This window comes from Gobius niger, assembly GCF_951799975.1.
Source record: "Gobius niger genome assembly, chromosome: 18".
Taxonomy (NCBI): domain Eukaryota; kingdom Metazoa; phylum Chordata; class Actinopteri; order Gobiiformes; family Gobiidae; genus Gobius; species Gobius niger.
In genome coordinates this window covers 27,405,755-27,421,748 of record NC_136869.1, presented here as the reverse complement: position 1 = coordinate 27,421,748, position 15,994 = coordinate 27,405,755, and the positions used below count along the sequence as shown (strand labels likewise).

General features: G+C 43.7%; 1 protein-coding gene across 1 annotated transcript; it reads right to left on the bottom strand.

The window, feature by feature from the left end:
- Positions 1-3,045: 3,045 nt before the first annotated feature.
- Positions 3,046-8,993, bottom strand: hccsb (holocytochrome c synthase b). Its single transcript, XM_079576214.1, has 9 exons — positions 8,877-8,993; positions 7,170-7,293; positions 6,622-6,669; positions 6,114-6,161; positions 5,383-5,492; positions 5,060-5,208; positions 4,849-4,968; positions 4,174-4,260; positions 3,046-3,636 (listed from the first exon to the last, which is right to left on the bottom strand). The coding sequence occupies exons 2-9, from the start codon at positions 7,270-7,272 to the stop codon at positions 3,441-3,443; spliced, it is 861 nt and encodes a 286-aa protein (XP_079432340.1). The 5' UTR covers positions 7,273-7,293; positions 8,877-8,993; the 3' UTR covers positions 3,046-3,440.
- Positions 8,994-15,994: the final 7,001 nt, after the last annotated feature.

The window sequence follows — 15,994 nt, the reverse complement described above, 5'->3', positions numbered from 1 at the left end:
AAGAAATATCATATACGTAGATATAGTATAGAACAATGTAGCGCACCAACACTAGTGATACAGATACAATTATGGAAGTGTGATACTCCATGTTACTGATGTAAAGGAGGTTGGTCTATCTTTAAAAAGTCTGTGGTCTAGACTCCGCTCATACAAACTTATTCACGGTGGTATGGGGGGGCGACCTGAAAAAGCGGGAGTCCCAGCTAGAGGTCACACTTAGTCCCGTCCTAAATGATGACAGCACTGACCTCAACCAGGCCCTCAGGAGGAGCAGGCCTGTGCTGGAGTAACAGCACCCTCTGCTGGTCATGGTTAAAGGTGCAGGAGCAGAAGACCATAGACCTGGCCATTTGAAGAGCACAATTCATACACAATTACAAAAAGCAGTTAAAGTCAATCAGGAAACATCCTTATAATCACTGATTCATTACATTCAAAGCAAAGAGGCTTCAAAGATCAAAGTGTTATAGTATGCACGGTTAAAATGTCACATCCTCATGAGACTGTCCCAGATTTGAGCTGCTCTTTATGAACACTTCAAAAAGTGTGTAATATGCATACAAATAATTAAGTGGAATTATTAAGTATGCATAAGTCAAATGTACTTATTAAGTCAATAAGTAAATAGTACTTACTTGGAAAGGAATGTTATTTGTATAGAACTTTTCACAGAACACCCAAAGCGCTTCACACAGTATCACATTTGTTCTTGATTCACTCCACACACGGTGGATGTAAACAATATGCTCTAATACTGTCACAGGCAAAAACATGCATTGTAATGCATTGTTCTAGCCACCAGAGGCCACTGTTTAATATTTAAAAAAACCTATTATATCGGCGAGGTATCATCACCACTGTCCACCAGCAGGAGGCGCTCCCCCCGTGCTTCATGACATACTCTGTGTCATACTGAATACATGTATTTAGAACAGGGTTTCCACAGACAGCAGCAAGGCCAATGATGCTCTTTAATGCCCAAGCACTATATTTTAATGCCACAATCATAAATAATCAGTGCATATTTTATCTATTGAGATTTGCAAACATTCCATCAAAGAAAATATTGAAAAGCAAATTAGACACAATAAGAAACGAGCTAAAACAATGTTTGGAAAGTTTCTGTCAAAACTGCAGCTGTACGTGTTTAACAAAACACCAAAATGCAAAAGAACTTATGCAAATATAATAGTTTATTGCCACTTTTGAGTTGAAATGTGATGCTTTTTAAGGACTTTTCAGGCCTTATTTTTGGCTTAAACCATGTAGGATACTCATTTTGGGTAACTGTGTTCAGGTACAGTTACTCTTTGGTTTCAGAATACAGCTACTTTCTTCATCATCACAACACTCCAGCATTACATTTCAGTTTCATAATCATAACATTAAGAAAGAAAAGATCAAAACCGCTTTTCATTCCTATTTAGTGGTGTTTAATTTCTTAAAAGTGTAGCCTAAATATCGTTTTAATCATATGCTGCTTTTATGCATCTATGTTATGCAACTCAACGTGAATATACATCGTGACCATTTCTAAGTATTCTCAAACTCAGATAAGAGTGATGTCACTTTGAAATCATTTTTACTCAAATAGAATTAAAAAGTAGCTACGGCAACAATTACACAAGTAAGTGTAAAAAAAATACTTGAGGACTGTGAATACTGAGTGTTTAAGTCTGATTTATGTTTCAGAAAACGCAGTAACAAAGTAATCAGTCTGAAAAATAAGGCGCATGAAACACAAACATCCGCTTTAAGCTTTTGCCACTTTGAAGTGAATATGGCAAAACATAGTTAACACAATTCTATTCTGGATTTTGCCAAGACAATAACCCAGCTTTCTTCTTTTAAATGCTCTTAGTTACCATTTTCCTGAAATAAAATGATAACTTTTACTTACTACAGATGTTCTCTATTTAAATAAGTCACATTTTCCAAAGCATTCAAACCTGTCATAAGCACTTAGAACATTTACACTCTTCATTAACCTGATCAATGGAAATATCCTCGACCTGGGTGTGTTACCTCAGCCTACTTAATCTAAATAGTTTTGTAATCAAGTAATTGATCAATGTGAATCACTGAGTGCTTAAACACTTATATTTGGAGGCATTTCCTACTCGAACTCTTCTCAGAGAAAATCCGGAGCGGAGAAAGGCCAGCGGCACAGAAGACACACATACAGAGAAGCAAAAGATACAGCTTTATTTGGATTATACAGTACAATCATTGTAATCACGCCTTCAAATAAATACCATAGGAAATGAGACTGATTTGAAATCTCTGTTCACTATATTAAAGCACTTCGCCTGTTAGCACACACTGGCAGGGCCTTCAACTCTTCTGAATCTGAATCTCTTCTAGTTTGGGCTCACGCATTAGTAAGGACTTAGTAGGACGAGCTAAACAAGCTTCACTGATGCCGGTTCTCGGGGATTACACCAGATACTAACCCAATCCGAGACGCACTGCCTCTTCGTCGGCCATGTTTGTTTCCTCTGAAGTCACGCTCATTCTCTGGAGGTTTTGTGAGATTTCCCTGTCTGACCGGGGAATGTTCGTGAGTGAAAGGGTTTGTGTGTGATGTGCAAAACTGTTCAACCTGTGACTTTTTTCAGCGCTTTCGATAAGGCTCATTTTTCTCTTTCCTTTAGAAGGATAGGACTGTAAAAAATCCATCAGGAGCTTTTCTTATCGATCATGATTTGATCATTATAAGCATTTTTTTTTAAAGAAATCCGTATAGCTTTTAGAGAGGGAGAGCCCTGTGCGGTCAGACAGAGCAGCGTCTTTATTGTTTTTAATTACGGCCTTTAAAACTTTCCATCAAAGCTAAAAATATTCCATAAAATATACACCATTTTTATCGCCATGTGTGGGATTTCTAAGGTTTGAAAAATCTGCAGACAATTTCAAATGTTCCCATGTGAACCAGGCTTTAGGAAGATGCAAGTTGATCATAAACAGATCAAGAACCGTTCAAGTGTTATCGTCATTTGTCTAAACTGATCAAAATGTGGGATTTGTCATTTTTTGTTTTTCATTGAGTTTGTACACCATTGGATAATGATAACAATGGATGTTTTCAGATATTTTCCCAAGAACGCTGTAACCGGGCCTTTAAGTTGCATACTACGAGGTATATTCACATTTTGGGTTGACCAAGACACTGTAGTCGTTCAAAAACCATTTGAGCGCTAAATAAAACACCACATGCCAAATGGTTCTTTTGACAGAGTATGTATGAGCCACATCTTTCTGGCTGGTTCCTTACCATGTGACTGTGCAGATACAGTATTACCAAAGGAATCGTTGCTATGGTGATGAGCGGATCACTGCAGCGAGCTACACGCCTCAGCCTGTCCTTCAGAAGTCCTCACACAAGCAGAGAAAGGTCGATAGGTCCTGCCCCGACTGCCCCTGACAGGGTTACGGGGTTAGGAGCTCCAGCGCCACCAGGCCACCTTCATGCGGTCCCACACAGCCCCCAGTGAGTCGAACGCGGGCCGCACGTCCAGGATGGAGAACTGGTAATTCTCTTTGATTTCCCCGTCGTAGTAGTCGATGATGTAACGCACTTCCTGCCCGCAGCGGTCAACGATCCAGTCATGGCGGTCAAAGGGCAGCTCGTACCTGCGGGAGTTTAGGAAACCGGATTACTCCAAACTGAATGGAGTCAAATAGAACTAGTACAACCATGTGACATAATGTGGCCCTTTTAATCAAGTCCCGGTCTAGCTTCAATAAAGATCCTGGTTTGTCATTGTTTAGTCCAGGTTTAGGTCCACTTTAGTCCAAGATTGTTTCGTTTGTTTAGTCCTGATGGTTTACACATGGGAACGGTTTGGTCAAAGCCCTGTGGACCAGAGGTGTCGTCCCGTCAGGAGTTTCTGGTCCAAGTCACACTCAAGCCCTCATTGTTTGAGTCAGACGGGACTTGCTCATGTCCAAGTCAATTCAATATGTTACAAGTCGAGTCACTGTCACATGAAACCCAAGTGTCCAAGTCGCAAATCCAGCTGTTTTACCAAGAGTTTTCACATTTATTTTAAGCGCAGTCCCAGACTGCTCTTCTCTGCAGACAGGACTCTCTTCCTTCACTCCTCTCACTCCTCTCACTCGTCTCGCTCCCTGCACTTCTCTACAGGTTTGAGTCAAACAGATACTGACCCCATCCAGTGGCGAAAGCGAGCCCTGGGCGAGAACTCCTTGGCCTTCCCTCCAAACCTCTTCAGCATAGGGCCGCACGGGCACTCCCTGTGACCACAGGACATGAGACATTACATCCATGTACTGGACACAACAAGCAATTATACTTTATACTAAAGAACAATGATGTCAGTGTAGCATACAGCATTTAACAAGGATCTCTAACACTTGGCCGCTCCAGCACTGGCCCATTTTAGTTTTTTCGTCTACTAATCTAATCAGAGTTTCTGTCCCTGCCTTCATTAGTTGCCACCAGCATTAGCATGCTATTGCGGCAGTCAAAAATACAGAACAAAATTCAATAGCCGATATTTGGAATTGATACCCGATATTGCATTTTTCCAGTATCGGCTCCAATATCCAATACCAGTATTGGATGGGTGCATCACTAATGTAAACCCTATGGGAGAGACGGGCCTGTGGAGCTGTAAGATCAGGCTACAGGGAAACGACTTCTTATTTATCACCAACATTTCAGAAGAATTTCAGCTCTCTGCCCACGGTGCTACAGTGTAACCACTAATCATGCTGTAACTCATGTTAGATCTTTCTTGATCCTTTCCTAAGAAGAGATGCCTGGTTTGTAATCTCCATTCTAGCTCTGAAGGGGAGGACCCAGACAGAGGGGGCACTCACTCAGCGTGCAGGGCCTCCCACTTCAGAATCTCCTCCCAGGCCTGCTCGTTGTTCCGGTTGTGGATTTTAATGATGTTTCCCATGTCTTCTTGAGCCAGGTCGTCTTCTCTCCAGCGCCACCTGCAGGACACACCATGTCTCACATCTCGCTCTGCGTTTTAATGTGGGGCGGGGGAAAGGTGTGTGAGGGTCATGGAGGGGGCAGACGAACCCTTTGCGCAGCATGGCGTTCCAGAACATCTGCTCCGAGGGGTAGACCCACTTGTTCTCAGAGCCGTGACGGGGGATGTTGGACTCCTCCCGCTGCACAGACAGGGAGAAGGGCTGGTCTGGGGCGGGGGTCTGGTTCGGAGGAGGCATCTGGGAGAACACAGACAGGTGTTTTTACAGTTTAGGTCGACTCAAAGCTTTCATGGTAGATGAGCTGCATGCACTTCTTAAACGCACTGCACCAAGCACTCCATCAAGGCGCGTCCGCCGCATAATGAGGGGGTCAAGTAACGGACATTGCTAACAATCTTTGGGTGCATTTACCATGTTGGTCGGGTCGATGTCACTGGCTCCTTTCACAAATTCATAGGCGCGCTCCTGATGGGCGGGGCCAGAGGGGGCCTGGTGCATGGGGCACTCGGAGGGCGGAGACACTGCAACACAGACACACCAGGGTCACCAAACATACGGCTCCACAAAGGCCTTCTGCAGGTCCACAGTACATCTCATCAAGCTCCATCTTCTTCTTCTTCTGAGTTACAAACAGGTTCAACACACACATTTGGATAAATATAGTAAAACAATCGAATATTTTTAACTGTAAAGGCACACCGCGTAGAATTTTACTTTTTTAATAAAAATAAAATACTAGCATTTTTGCTAAGATAGATCATTTCATCATTGGAAAAATACCTCATAAGTGTTTTTGCCTAAGACATGACTGTAACTTTACCAGGAGTGGGTACGTCTCCAGCTCGTATACAAGGAGATGTGACAAAAGTCAGTAGAATTTGAAATTAAAATAGGTTAGGTCCTCATCCAAATCCATTCTTTGATTATTCCCTGCCGTAATAGTATGTATATAGTATATCTGTGTCAAGCTGGTCAATAGGAGCATGTTTTGCACTAATGGCAACACTATAGGCCAAAATGTTACGCAGTGTCCCTTTAAGTGTGGCAGGAGAAATATCTTCCCATGACTACATCTGAATACTTATCAATATGTGTAAAATATCATGGCAAACATTAGTCCATAACTACAGAGTGAAACTGACCTGTGACAGGCTGGGCCTGGTGCATGGGACACTCCGATGGAGGGGACACTGGGAAAGACCGGGACATGACAGCAGTATTACTTTATACCACAGGACATACAGTACATATAACTCATCTGACAGCGGTTTTACTACATGGTCTGGGAAACTGGGAAATTAGAAAAATTAGAGCGCTAATGCTTTGTCAAAATATATTTCAGAAAATCATTTCATATCATCTGGTGCACAGTAGAACCTCAAATGCTTAATGCCAAGCCATGGTTTGTTTATGTTATTTTAAGATGATTTTATTTATTTATTTTCTAATTTGGACAAATGTATTCTCCTCTCTTCATTAAGCTATCTATCTCTTTGCTTTCACTTTCAACAATGTATAATGAAACAGATTGTTTCTGCACAAACAGCTGTCATTTCTGTGAGTTTCAGTGACATTTTTAAAAACGTCGACAATTATCGTGTTAATATCAATTATTACAATGATTTTGGCCAAGACAGTGACAGCACTTACCTCTGACAGGCTGGGGCTGGTGCATGGGGCATTCTGACGGAGGAGGGGCTGAAACCACACACAGAGTTTAGAGCGTGTACGGCATTGTTTCCCAACCAGGGGTACGGGGACCTGGGGGTACTCCAGGACTACTAAATAACTTGTTTATCTTAATAAATCCTTTCCGTAGTCCCTCTAGGGGTTATACAAGTGTTGAAGGGAAAATGGGGGGTCTTTCATCTCCCCCTTGTGTCTCTGGCCAGAAAAAACACACTTGCAACTTCGCTGCCTCTGGGTTAGAGTCACCAATACACACTAATAGAATCATGAAGAAGAAGCTAACAGGCTAACGGCCTAACTGTCTTTTCTAGGGGCATGAGGTACTGCTTGAAATATTCAGCAAGAGTATATGAATATGACTATTTTAGCTTGAAAGCACAAAATGTATATAAACAAGTGCAGCCTATATAATGCAATACTTTTTTTTTTAGAAATGTAGTTGGTGCAGCTGGATGGCATCTCTCACATACTTCGTAACAACAAAATGACGGTGGGATAAACGCTGCTACCTGTGAAAGGGGGGGGCTGCTGGTGCATGGGACAGCCCTGTGGAGGGACAGCCATGGCCTCTGCTTTCACTGTGGACGAGGGGGTGGACAGGGACGCTCCCATGGTAGACTGCGGTCAACAACACTGCAAGAAACACAAGGCAGGCAAATAGATGGGTAAATTAACACGCAACCTTTTTAAAGAATTTGAACTAATCACCCTCTTATAGAATTGGTCTTTTTTTGTCAATGAAAGTCATTTTGAGAGCTCCTTCTCAGTCTCTCCTTCTGGGCCCTGAGAACCCTGAGACGTCCAGGGTTCTCAGGGGTCAAAAAGGCAGTGTCCTGGGTGAGTGCTGTCAGAGCGGATGTTCCTCGCCCTGTTCTTGAGGCGAGTGGAATAAATGTGCTCAAGAGAATATAGGATATAGTACAACACATGTATTAATGAGTATTTCATATATCAATGACCCAGTGGTTGTATGGGCAAGGCCGGATTTAGGCAGGGGCTTACAGGGGCTATGCCGCCCAGGGGCCCAGCAAGTTAAGGGCCCCTGGGCATAAGGAGAAAAACACTGCTCAGTGCGGGCTGTCAAATTAGCTCCATCTCTCTTTGCATACTTCCTCACATGCAAGGCTTTATCAGATTACTTTTTAACCTTGACTAAACCAGGTCTAAACCAAGACTAAACCAGGACTAAACCAGGACTAAACCAAGACTAAACCAAGACTAAACCAGGTCTAAACCAAGACTAAACCAAGACTAAACCAGGACTAAACCAGGACTAAACCAGGACTAAACCAAGACTAAACCAAGACTAAACCAGGACTAAACCAAGACTAAACCAAGACTAAACCAGGTCTAAACCAGGACTAAACCAGGTCTAAACCAAGACTAAACCAGGACTAAACCAGGACTAAACCAGGTCTAAACCAGGACTAAACCAGGACTAAACCAGGTCTAAACCAAGACTAAACCAGGACTAAACCAGGACTAATCTGTGTCTAAACCTGGACTAAACCAGGTCTAAACCAGGACTAAACCAGGTCTAAACCAAGACTAAACCAGGTCTAAACCAGGTCTAAACCTGGACTAAACCAGGGTTAAACCTGGACTAAACCAGGGTTAAACCAGGGCTAATCTGGGTCTCCGTTCTAAACAAGGTCTGAGCCATTTTCGTTGAGTTGACACTGGGAAAAAAGATGTACCTATTGGTTAAAATGCATGAGCACCAACACGCACCATTAATATAAAAGAAACCTCTGTGTGAGGACCCTCAGTTTCATGACATGCTTTCATTACATAACACCACTTTGCTGGTCTCCCATTATGAGTCCAGTTTGATGTCTATATAAACAACAACATGCTCGTGATCCCCATAGTCTGACTATGGGGACACAGTTCGTCCCGTGGTTCACCCGAGGACACAGCGATGGTCACCTTGGAACAGCTTATATCAGCACAACGAAGGTTATTCACAACAAACATGAGCAGTAACAATCTGAACCAAGTCCTGGCCCTTCCGCACAGTCCGAGTCCTGTCATAGCCTCATTTAACAAGTGTCTTTCCCCCACGGTTCTCCTTGACTGCTCCGTGTTAGCCTAGCCTAGCCTCCTCTGCCTCCTCTGCCCGCCCGTGAGCCCGTGAGCCGCGTCATGTGTCAGCCCGGGCTCCTCTGCAGTGGAGCCGGGTGCTCAGAGTTCATCAGAGAGGACTGAGCTCTTACCTGGCAGCTGTGTCCGGATCTCCGGGGGTCTGAGCCTCACTTGTCCAATGTCAGTGTGGCGTTTGCCGCTCCGGAGCCGCTGTTACCGAACGGATGTTTCGCAACAGGCTCTTCTTCTGTGACTGTGTTCGTTCAGCTGCCGCCGCCGCAGGGAGCAGCAGCGCCCCTTCTTCTTCTTCTTCTGTTAGATTTATTGGCAGTTGGCCACCAGCGTCGGGGCATTACCGCCACTTACTGGGCTGGAGTGCGAGTCATCAAGTATGGTCAGAGGGAAACTCACGCTGAATCAGTAGACACTGATTATGCTTTTATATTCTATACATCAACTTAGTATCGACTAAATAACGCAAGAGCTCTTTCTTAATTGTTTTACTGCCATCTCCAAGAAGATTGCAAATTGACAGCACCTTTTTCTCTTTATCAAGAACTGAACACAATCTACTCCTCCGCTCTGCATATTGATGACACTCCACTAACACATGTTTAACCGTTTCAGGCTGGCCACAACCATCACACAACCCTGACTGATGTTTCCCAATCCTCCAAAGAGAATAATTCAGGCCTGTGTGACCAATCCTCAATCGCGACATAACAATTTCTTCCCTCCGCTTTCCATCTACAATTTTCTTATGTGCAACTGTCGCTTGGATACTATACAGATGTCGCCCGGTATCACTAATATCCCAACACTCCTGCCACAACTGTAAAATTTTGGAATTAATGAGCGACTTCCCTTCTGCTCGACTAAGTGGGACATGAATATCAATCTCTTCTGACCTTACTGCCTGTTTAGCCAATATATCAGCTTCCTCATTCCCGTCCACTCCAACATGGGCAGGAACCCAAATGAAGAAAACCTTTACATTTTTGTTATTTAACTGCAACAGTATGTAGTACACTTTATTTAATATGTCCATTCTACAGGACTTCCCTGTTTTAATGCTCAATAGAACCGCTTGGCTGTCTGAAGCAATCACCGCTTTCCTCAACCCTTCCCCACAACTACCAATACAGTTCAGGGCTAGCGCAATTGCGACTAACTCAGCTGTATAAACAGCAAGATGATCAGACAGCCTCTTTCTCACTCCAACCGTAAAACATGGTATGCTCACTGCTGCACCTGTCCTTCCACTGCATGGGTCCTTGGAACCGTCTGTATAAAGAACTACACTATCCTCGTACCTGTCCAACATCCTTTGAACCACAACCCACTCAGGGGTACCCCTCTTTCTATTCCTCAAAGCCTGCTGCAGGGACAGGTCCACATTCGGAGCAGAAAACACCCATGGAGGGACCGGCGAGCATGGGACCGTGGGACAATACTCAAACTGAGTCAGACCAAAATCTTGTGCTTTTACATCCCCCACCCATCCAAAACTAAAAGACGTAACCTCCTGATGTTCCCAACAGTCTACCAACACTCCCTTTGTGGGGTGAGTGGTGCCATGTCCTTGAAGGTTGATCCAGTATGCAAGCATCAGCTTTACCCGTCTCAATCGTAGGGGGAGCTCCCCCATCTCCACCTGAAGAGCATCTACAGGGGAGGACCTAAATGCTCCACAGCATGTCCTTAAACCTTGTGCCTGCTCCCTGTCAAGCTTCTTCAAATGCGTCTCTGCCGCTGCCATGTATGCTATACACCCGTAATCCAGAGACGATCTCAATAGAGCCTGGTACACCCTTACCAACGCCCCTCTTGCCGCTCCCCAATCCTGGCCAGCCAGGCATCTTAGTAAATTGTTCACTTTCTTACACTTACTTTGCACAGACTCTATGTGCTGCTTCCATGTCAGCTTTTCATCAAACACGTTTCCCAAAAATCTCACTGCATTAACTTGCTCCAATTTTTCCCCATATAAATTTAGCGTCACTTCTCTGTGCCGTCTAGAAAAGCAGATAACCTGCGTCTTTGCCACTGACATTCTAACAGCCCACCTGTTCGCCCATTCCTCCACCGCTCCAACCGCTTCTTGCATTTTCCTTTGAAGATACTTCAAATTCCGCCCCCGCATCCAGAGAGCCCCATCATCAGCGTAGAGAGACTTTCCAATACTCCCCCCTACCTCCTCAAAAATGTCATTTATCATTATATCAAACAGCACTGGACTACATACACTGCCTTGGGGAGTTCCATTTTCTACATCCTGACTGCTAGAGTGCGCTGCTCCCACCCTGACCTCGATTTTCCTGTTAACTAAAAAATTAAGCACCCAATTATACATTCTTCCCCCGACTCCAAGCTTTGCCAACTTTATCAGTAACCCTTCTTTCCACAACATGTCATAGGCCTTTTCTATATCAAAGAAAACTGCCACTACCATTTCCTTATTTGCCTGAGCCTTTCTTATTTCCGACTCTAAACACAAAATCGCGTCCATGGTACTTCTTCCCTTCCGAAAGCCGCTTTGAAACGGACTGAACAGGTTTTTACTCTCCAACAAATATGACATCCTCTCCGTAACTATTCTCTCCATGGTCTTTCCTAACTGAGAAGTAAGAGCTATAGGCCTATAACTCGATGGATCAGCAGCATTTTTACCCGGCTTCAAAATGGGAACAATAACCGAATGCTTCCACGCAGAAGGAATCCTCCCAGTCTCCCACACTAAGTTAAACAGCCTCAGCACTACTTCCAGAGACTCATCACCCATCCTTGCCAACATCGAGTAACAAATGCCATCCTTGCCTGGAGTGGACTGCTTTACTGAAGACAGGGCTCTTTTTAATTCAAATAAAGAGATTGGCTTATCCAACCAGTCCCCAGACACCCTTTTCTTGTTGAAGACTCCTGGATTCTCCGCCAAGGTAATATCTCTACTCCTTTTAGCTGCATCCGAAAGCTTCTCTGAACTATGCACTTTGACAAAGGTGTTCACTAACAACTCCGCCTTCTCTTCATTTCTAACCGCCGTCACTCCATCACTTTGAAGGATCGAAACCCCACTACCTCTTCTTATGCCATTCATTTTCCTGATGACACCCCATACTTCAGATAACTTCGTTTCACGCCCTATAGTGTTACAATACTGCCTCCAACAATCCCTTTTAGCTGCTCTTATAGTTCTTCTGACTATAGCCTGAGCCTTCTTATACTCATTCAGAGACTCCATGGTAAACACTTTCCTTACCCGCTTAAAAGCCTTATTTCTCTTTTTTACTGCTTCCTTACATCCCTCATTCCACCATGGAACGCTCTTCCTATTTCCTTTTCCACCTGCCTTCGGAATGGAAGCCTCCGCCGCCTGAATAACAGCACATACAAGCCCATCATTAAATACATCAACATCATAAAACTTTGTTCCACTTAACCCCTCACACATCTTTCTCACCATCCCCTGAAATAATTCCCAATTCGCCAGATCTAATTTCCACCTTGGAAGTCGAATGTCCTCTACTTCACTCACTTGAACTCCCACTCTAGTAAAGATGGGAAAGTGGTCACTTCCCATAGGACAATTCCTTTGTACCTCCCATGTGGCACTACTCGCCATCACACAGGACACAAAGGTTAAATCCAACACACTTTCTGAGTTATTTATGCAGTTATACCTTGTGCCACTTCCATCATTTACACAGACCAGTGACTTACTTTCCATAAACTCTTCCAACACACCACCATTTGCATCTGTACTAGGGCTGCCCCACACCCCACTATGGGAATTGAAGTCTCCACACCAAATCACCCTCCCTTGAGCCTGTGCTCCAACATTCTCTAACACCTCAATACTTAGTCTATTACCAGGATTGTAGAAGTTTACAATAAAGACTTCCTCATCGCCAGCCCACACTCGCACAACAATCGATTCATCATCCTGCCCCACTCTCTCTACCTTAAACCCTACACCGGACTGCACAAACGTCACCACCCCCCCACCTTGCCTCTGTCGCCTATCATTTCTTACAGAAGAATACCCCGGAATAATAAAATCCCACTGAGGCTTCAGCCACGTCTCTTGAACACACACAACATGGGGCTTCTCCACCAAATCCGAAATATATTTCTTAAATTCCTGCCCATTACTAATCAGACTTCTCGCATTCCACTGGAGTACAATTAACATCAACAGGACGCACCACCACTGCATGGTTGTGATTCTGGCAGGTTCACTCTCACATTTAGCTCCTTCACAATAGACTCCCATCCAATATTTGAAATGCCCAGGCACCGATCCGCCGCCCTTACAATAATTTTAATTCTCTCCGTATTTCCTTTTGCCTGTGCCGCACAATTCACAACATCAGACAAGAACATCAAGAAAGCCCGTTTCTCCACTATCAGTGTGTCCTCCTTTACTTTACTACAACCCTGACATGGACGATTGCTACTCGCCCCACCAACGTCCACCTTCTGTGATACCACAGGTACCTTCCTTGCAGCTTCCGCATACGAGACCCCCACTGTAACTTTAACTTTCTGCACCTCAGCCGCTCTTTTAGAGGCTTCACATCCCCCATATGCAGAGCTGTGCTCTCCTCCACAATTGCAACATTTGATTTTTGCCCCTTCCTCACACTTGCCATACTCATGCTCCCCCGCGCATCTCCCACACCGTTGTTTCCCTTTACATATTGCAGCCACATGCCCAAACCTTTGGCATTTAAAGCATCGAAGCGGAGGAGGAATGTATTGTCGAACATCATAACTCATGAATCCAATGTATACTCTTTCCGGAAGAACCATCTCATCCAGTTTTACCATTACTGAAAAACTATCCACTCTTTGCCCATCCCGCGACGCTTTCAGCCGTCTCACGTCTACAACCTTGCCTCCCTTTATGTTTGCCTTGATTTCATCACATGAAATCTCAGGTGGAATACCAGAAATGACACCACTCACCAATCTTTTACTTTCCATCTCCCTCCCACTTACTCTCTGCCCCAAGATTTTTTCCACTTTGAGGGCCTTTACCTTCTCCTCCATACTGTTGCAGATAACCAACAAGGAACCATCCCTCAATGTTTTAGCGGCCTTGACCCCTCCAATGAGCCTGTTAATCTCTGAAGTGAGTTTAACCGGGTTACACCTACCAAACGACGCCCCCTCTTTGACTAGTTTCAACACAACTTTAATCTCTGTCACTCTTTCCACCTCTTCCGCACTCTGAACATCTTTATCCTGCAAGGACTGCTGATTTATCTTTTTACGCTTACGCCGCGGCTTCGGTGTGTTCCAAAACTCTCGCACTTCACTTTCATCGCCAACTATGTCTCCTTCTGATTCATCGTTTCCCTCTTCCATCTCTCCGACCATTCACTCGTGAGCGTGCCACAGTGCTCTCCCCACACCTGCCACCACCCCACGCTGAAAGCTTCTCCAATAGCACTCCAACGCACCCAGCAGCGCCCCCGCCTGGTTTATTGATAATAACTACATCTTCTTCTTCTTCTTCTTTGGTTTTTTAACGGCGGATGCAAACTCACTCGTGCACTACCGCCACCCACCGCCTTTATCACCCCTATCGATTGTACAATTATAATAAAAGGAAACGTGGACAAAAAAAAGAAAATGATAATAATAACTACATCCAATACGACTGAACCTCTTAAAGCAGAACCAAGTAACTCGTTTAACTAAGTAAATCCTTTCCGAAGTCCCTGTGAGGGTAATACAAGTGTTAATGATGATTGGTGTCTCTGGCCAGAAAACCACACTTTCCCTGCAGCTTTCCCTGCTCCAACCCGGAGATCACAACCAGAAGAAGAGGCTAGCGGGCAAAGCTAACTGTGGGCTAACGCCACTTTAGCAGTAGCCTATTTACAGCCAAGTTTGAGTGGAAAAAAAAACCAGAACAGTACATATTTGCATTAAAAAAAGAATTACATATTCGTTTCGAAGAGTTTTTTCCGTAAAAAATTAAATCTCTTCTTGTCCTCCACTAGCGTTAGACTATCTGGAAGTCCATTCCATGCATGCTCTATGCAAAGGTCCTGCTATTCGATCTTACTATTGGCAAGATAAATTTTCTGGCCATTGCATGTCTGGTTTTATATTTATGTTTCTCGTAGCTGAACAGGAGATTTTCATAAGTAATCCTTGGACATCCTTGGAGGTGTCGTTCCAGAGGCAGGGGCAGCTGCCAAAAAGGCCATGGCAAGTGTCCTACTGGTCATTATTGGGGAATCAGCTCTTCCTAGTGGCTCTTCCTGACTTCGTGTAACAGAACATTCACCGGGACATGTGTAATCATTCCAAGCAAACACAAGAGGGCAGTATAAGGAGACATTGTAATGTAGTCCCTTCACAGACAACAGCCACAACAGTGGCTCATATTAGTCTCACCATCAAAATCATCTAAACTGGGTGTAAAACATGTCTAACTGTAACATGTCTGTTATATGTCAAACTGTAACATGTCTGTTACATGTCAAACTGTAGCATGTCTGTTACATGTCAAACTGTAACATGTCTGTTACATGTCTAACTGTAACATGGCTGTTACATGTCAAATGTAACATGTCTGTTACATGTCTAACTGTAACATGGCTGTTACATGTCAAATGTAACATATCTGTTACATGTCTAACTGTAACATGGCTGTTACATGTCTAACTGTAACATGTCTGTTACATGTCTAACTGTAACATGTCTGTTACATGTCTAACTGTAACATGGCTGTTACATGTCAAATGTAACATGTCTGTTACATGTCTAACTGTAACATGGCTGTTACATGTCAAATGTAACATATCTGTTACATGTCTAACTGTAACATGGCTGTTACATGTCAAATGTAACATGTCTGTTACATGTCTAACTGTAACATGGCTGTTACATGTCAAATGTAACATATCTGTTACATGTCTAACTGTAACATGGCTGTTACATGTCTAACTGTAACATGTCTGTTACATGTCTAACTGTAACATGGCTGTTACATGTCAAATGTAACATGTCTGTTACATGTCTAACTGTAACATGGCTGTTACATGTCAAATGTAACATGTCGGTTACATGTCTAACTGTAACATGTCTGTTACATGTCTAACTGTAACATGGCTGATGCAGATTATTGCAGGTATTGCTGTTCTTGAATTACATTGCGACATACCAGATGATACATAATGTTTTGGCGTGACATTTTCCAAAATGTCACACACAAGGTCATCCGGTCATACGG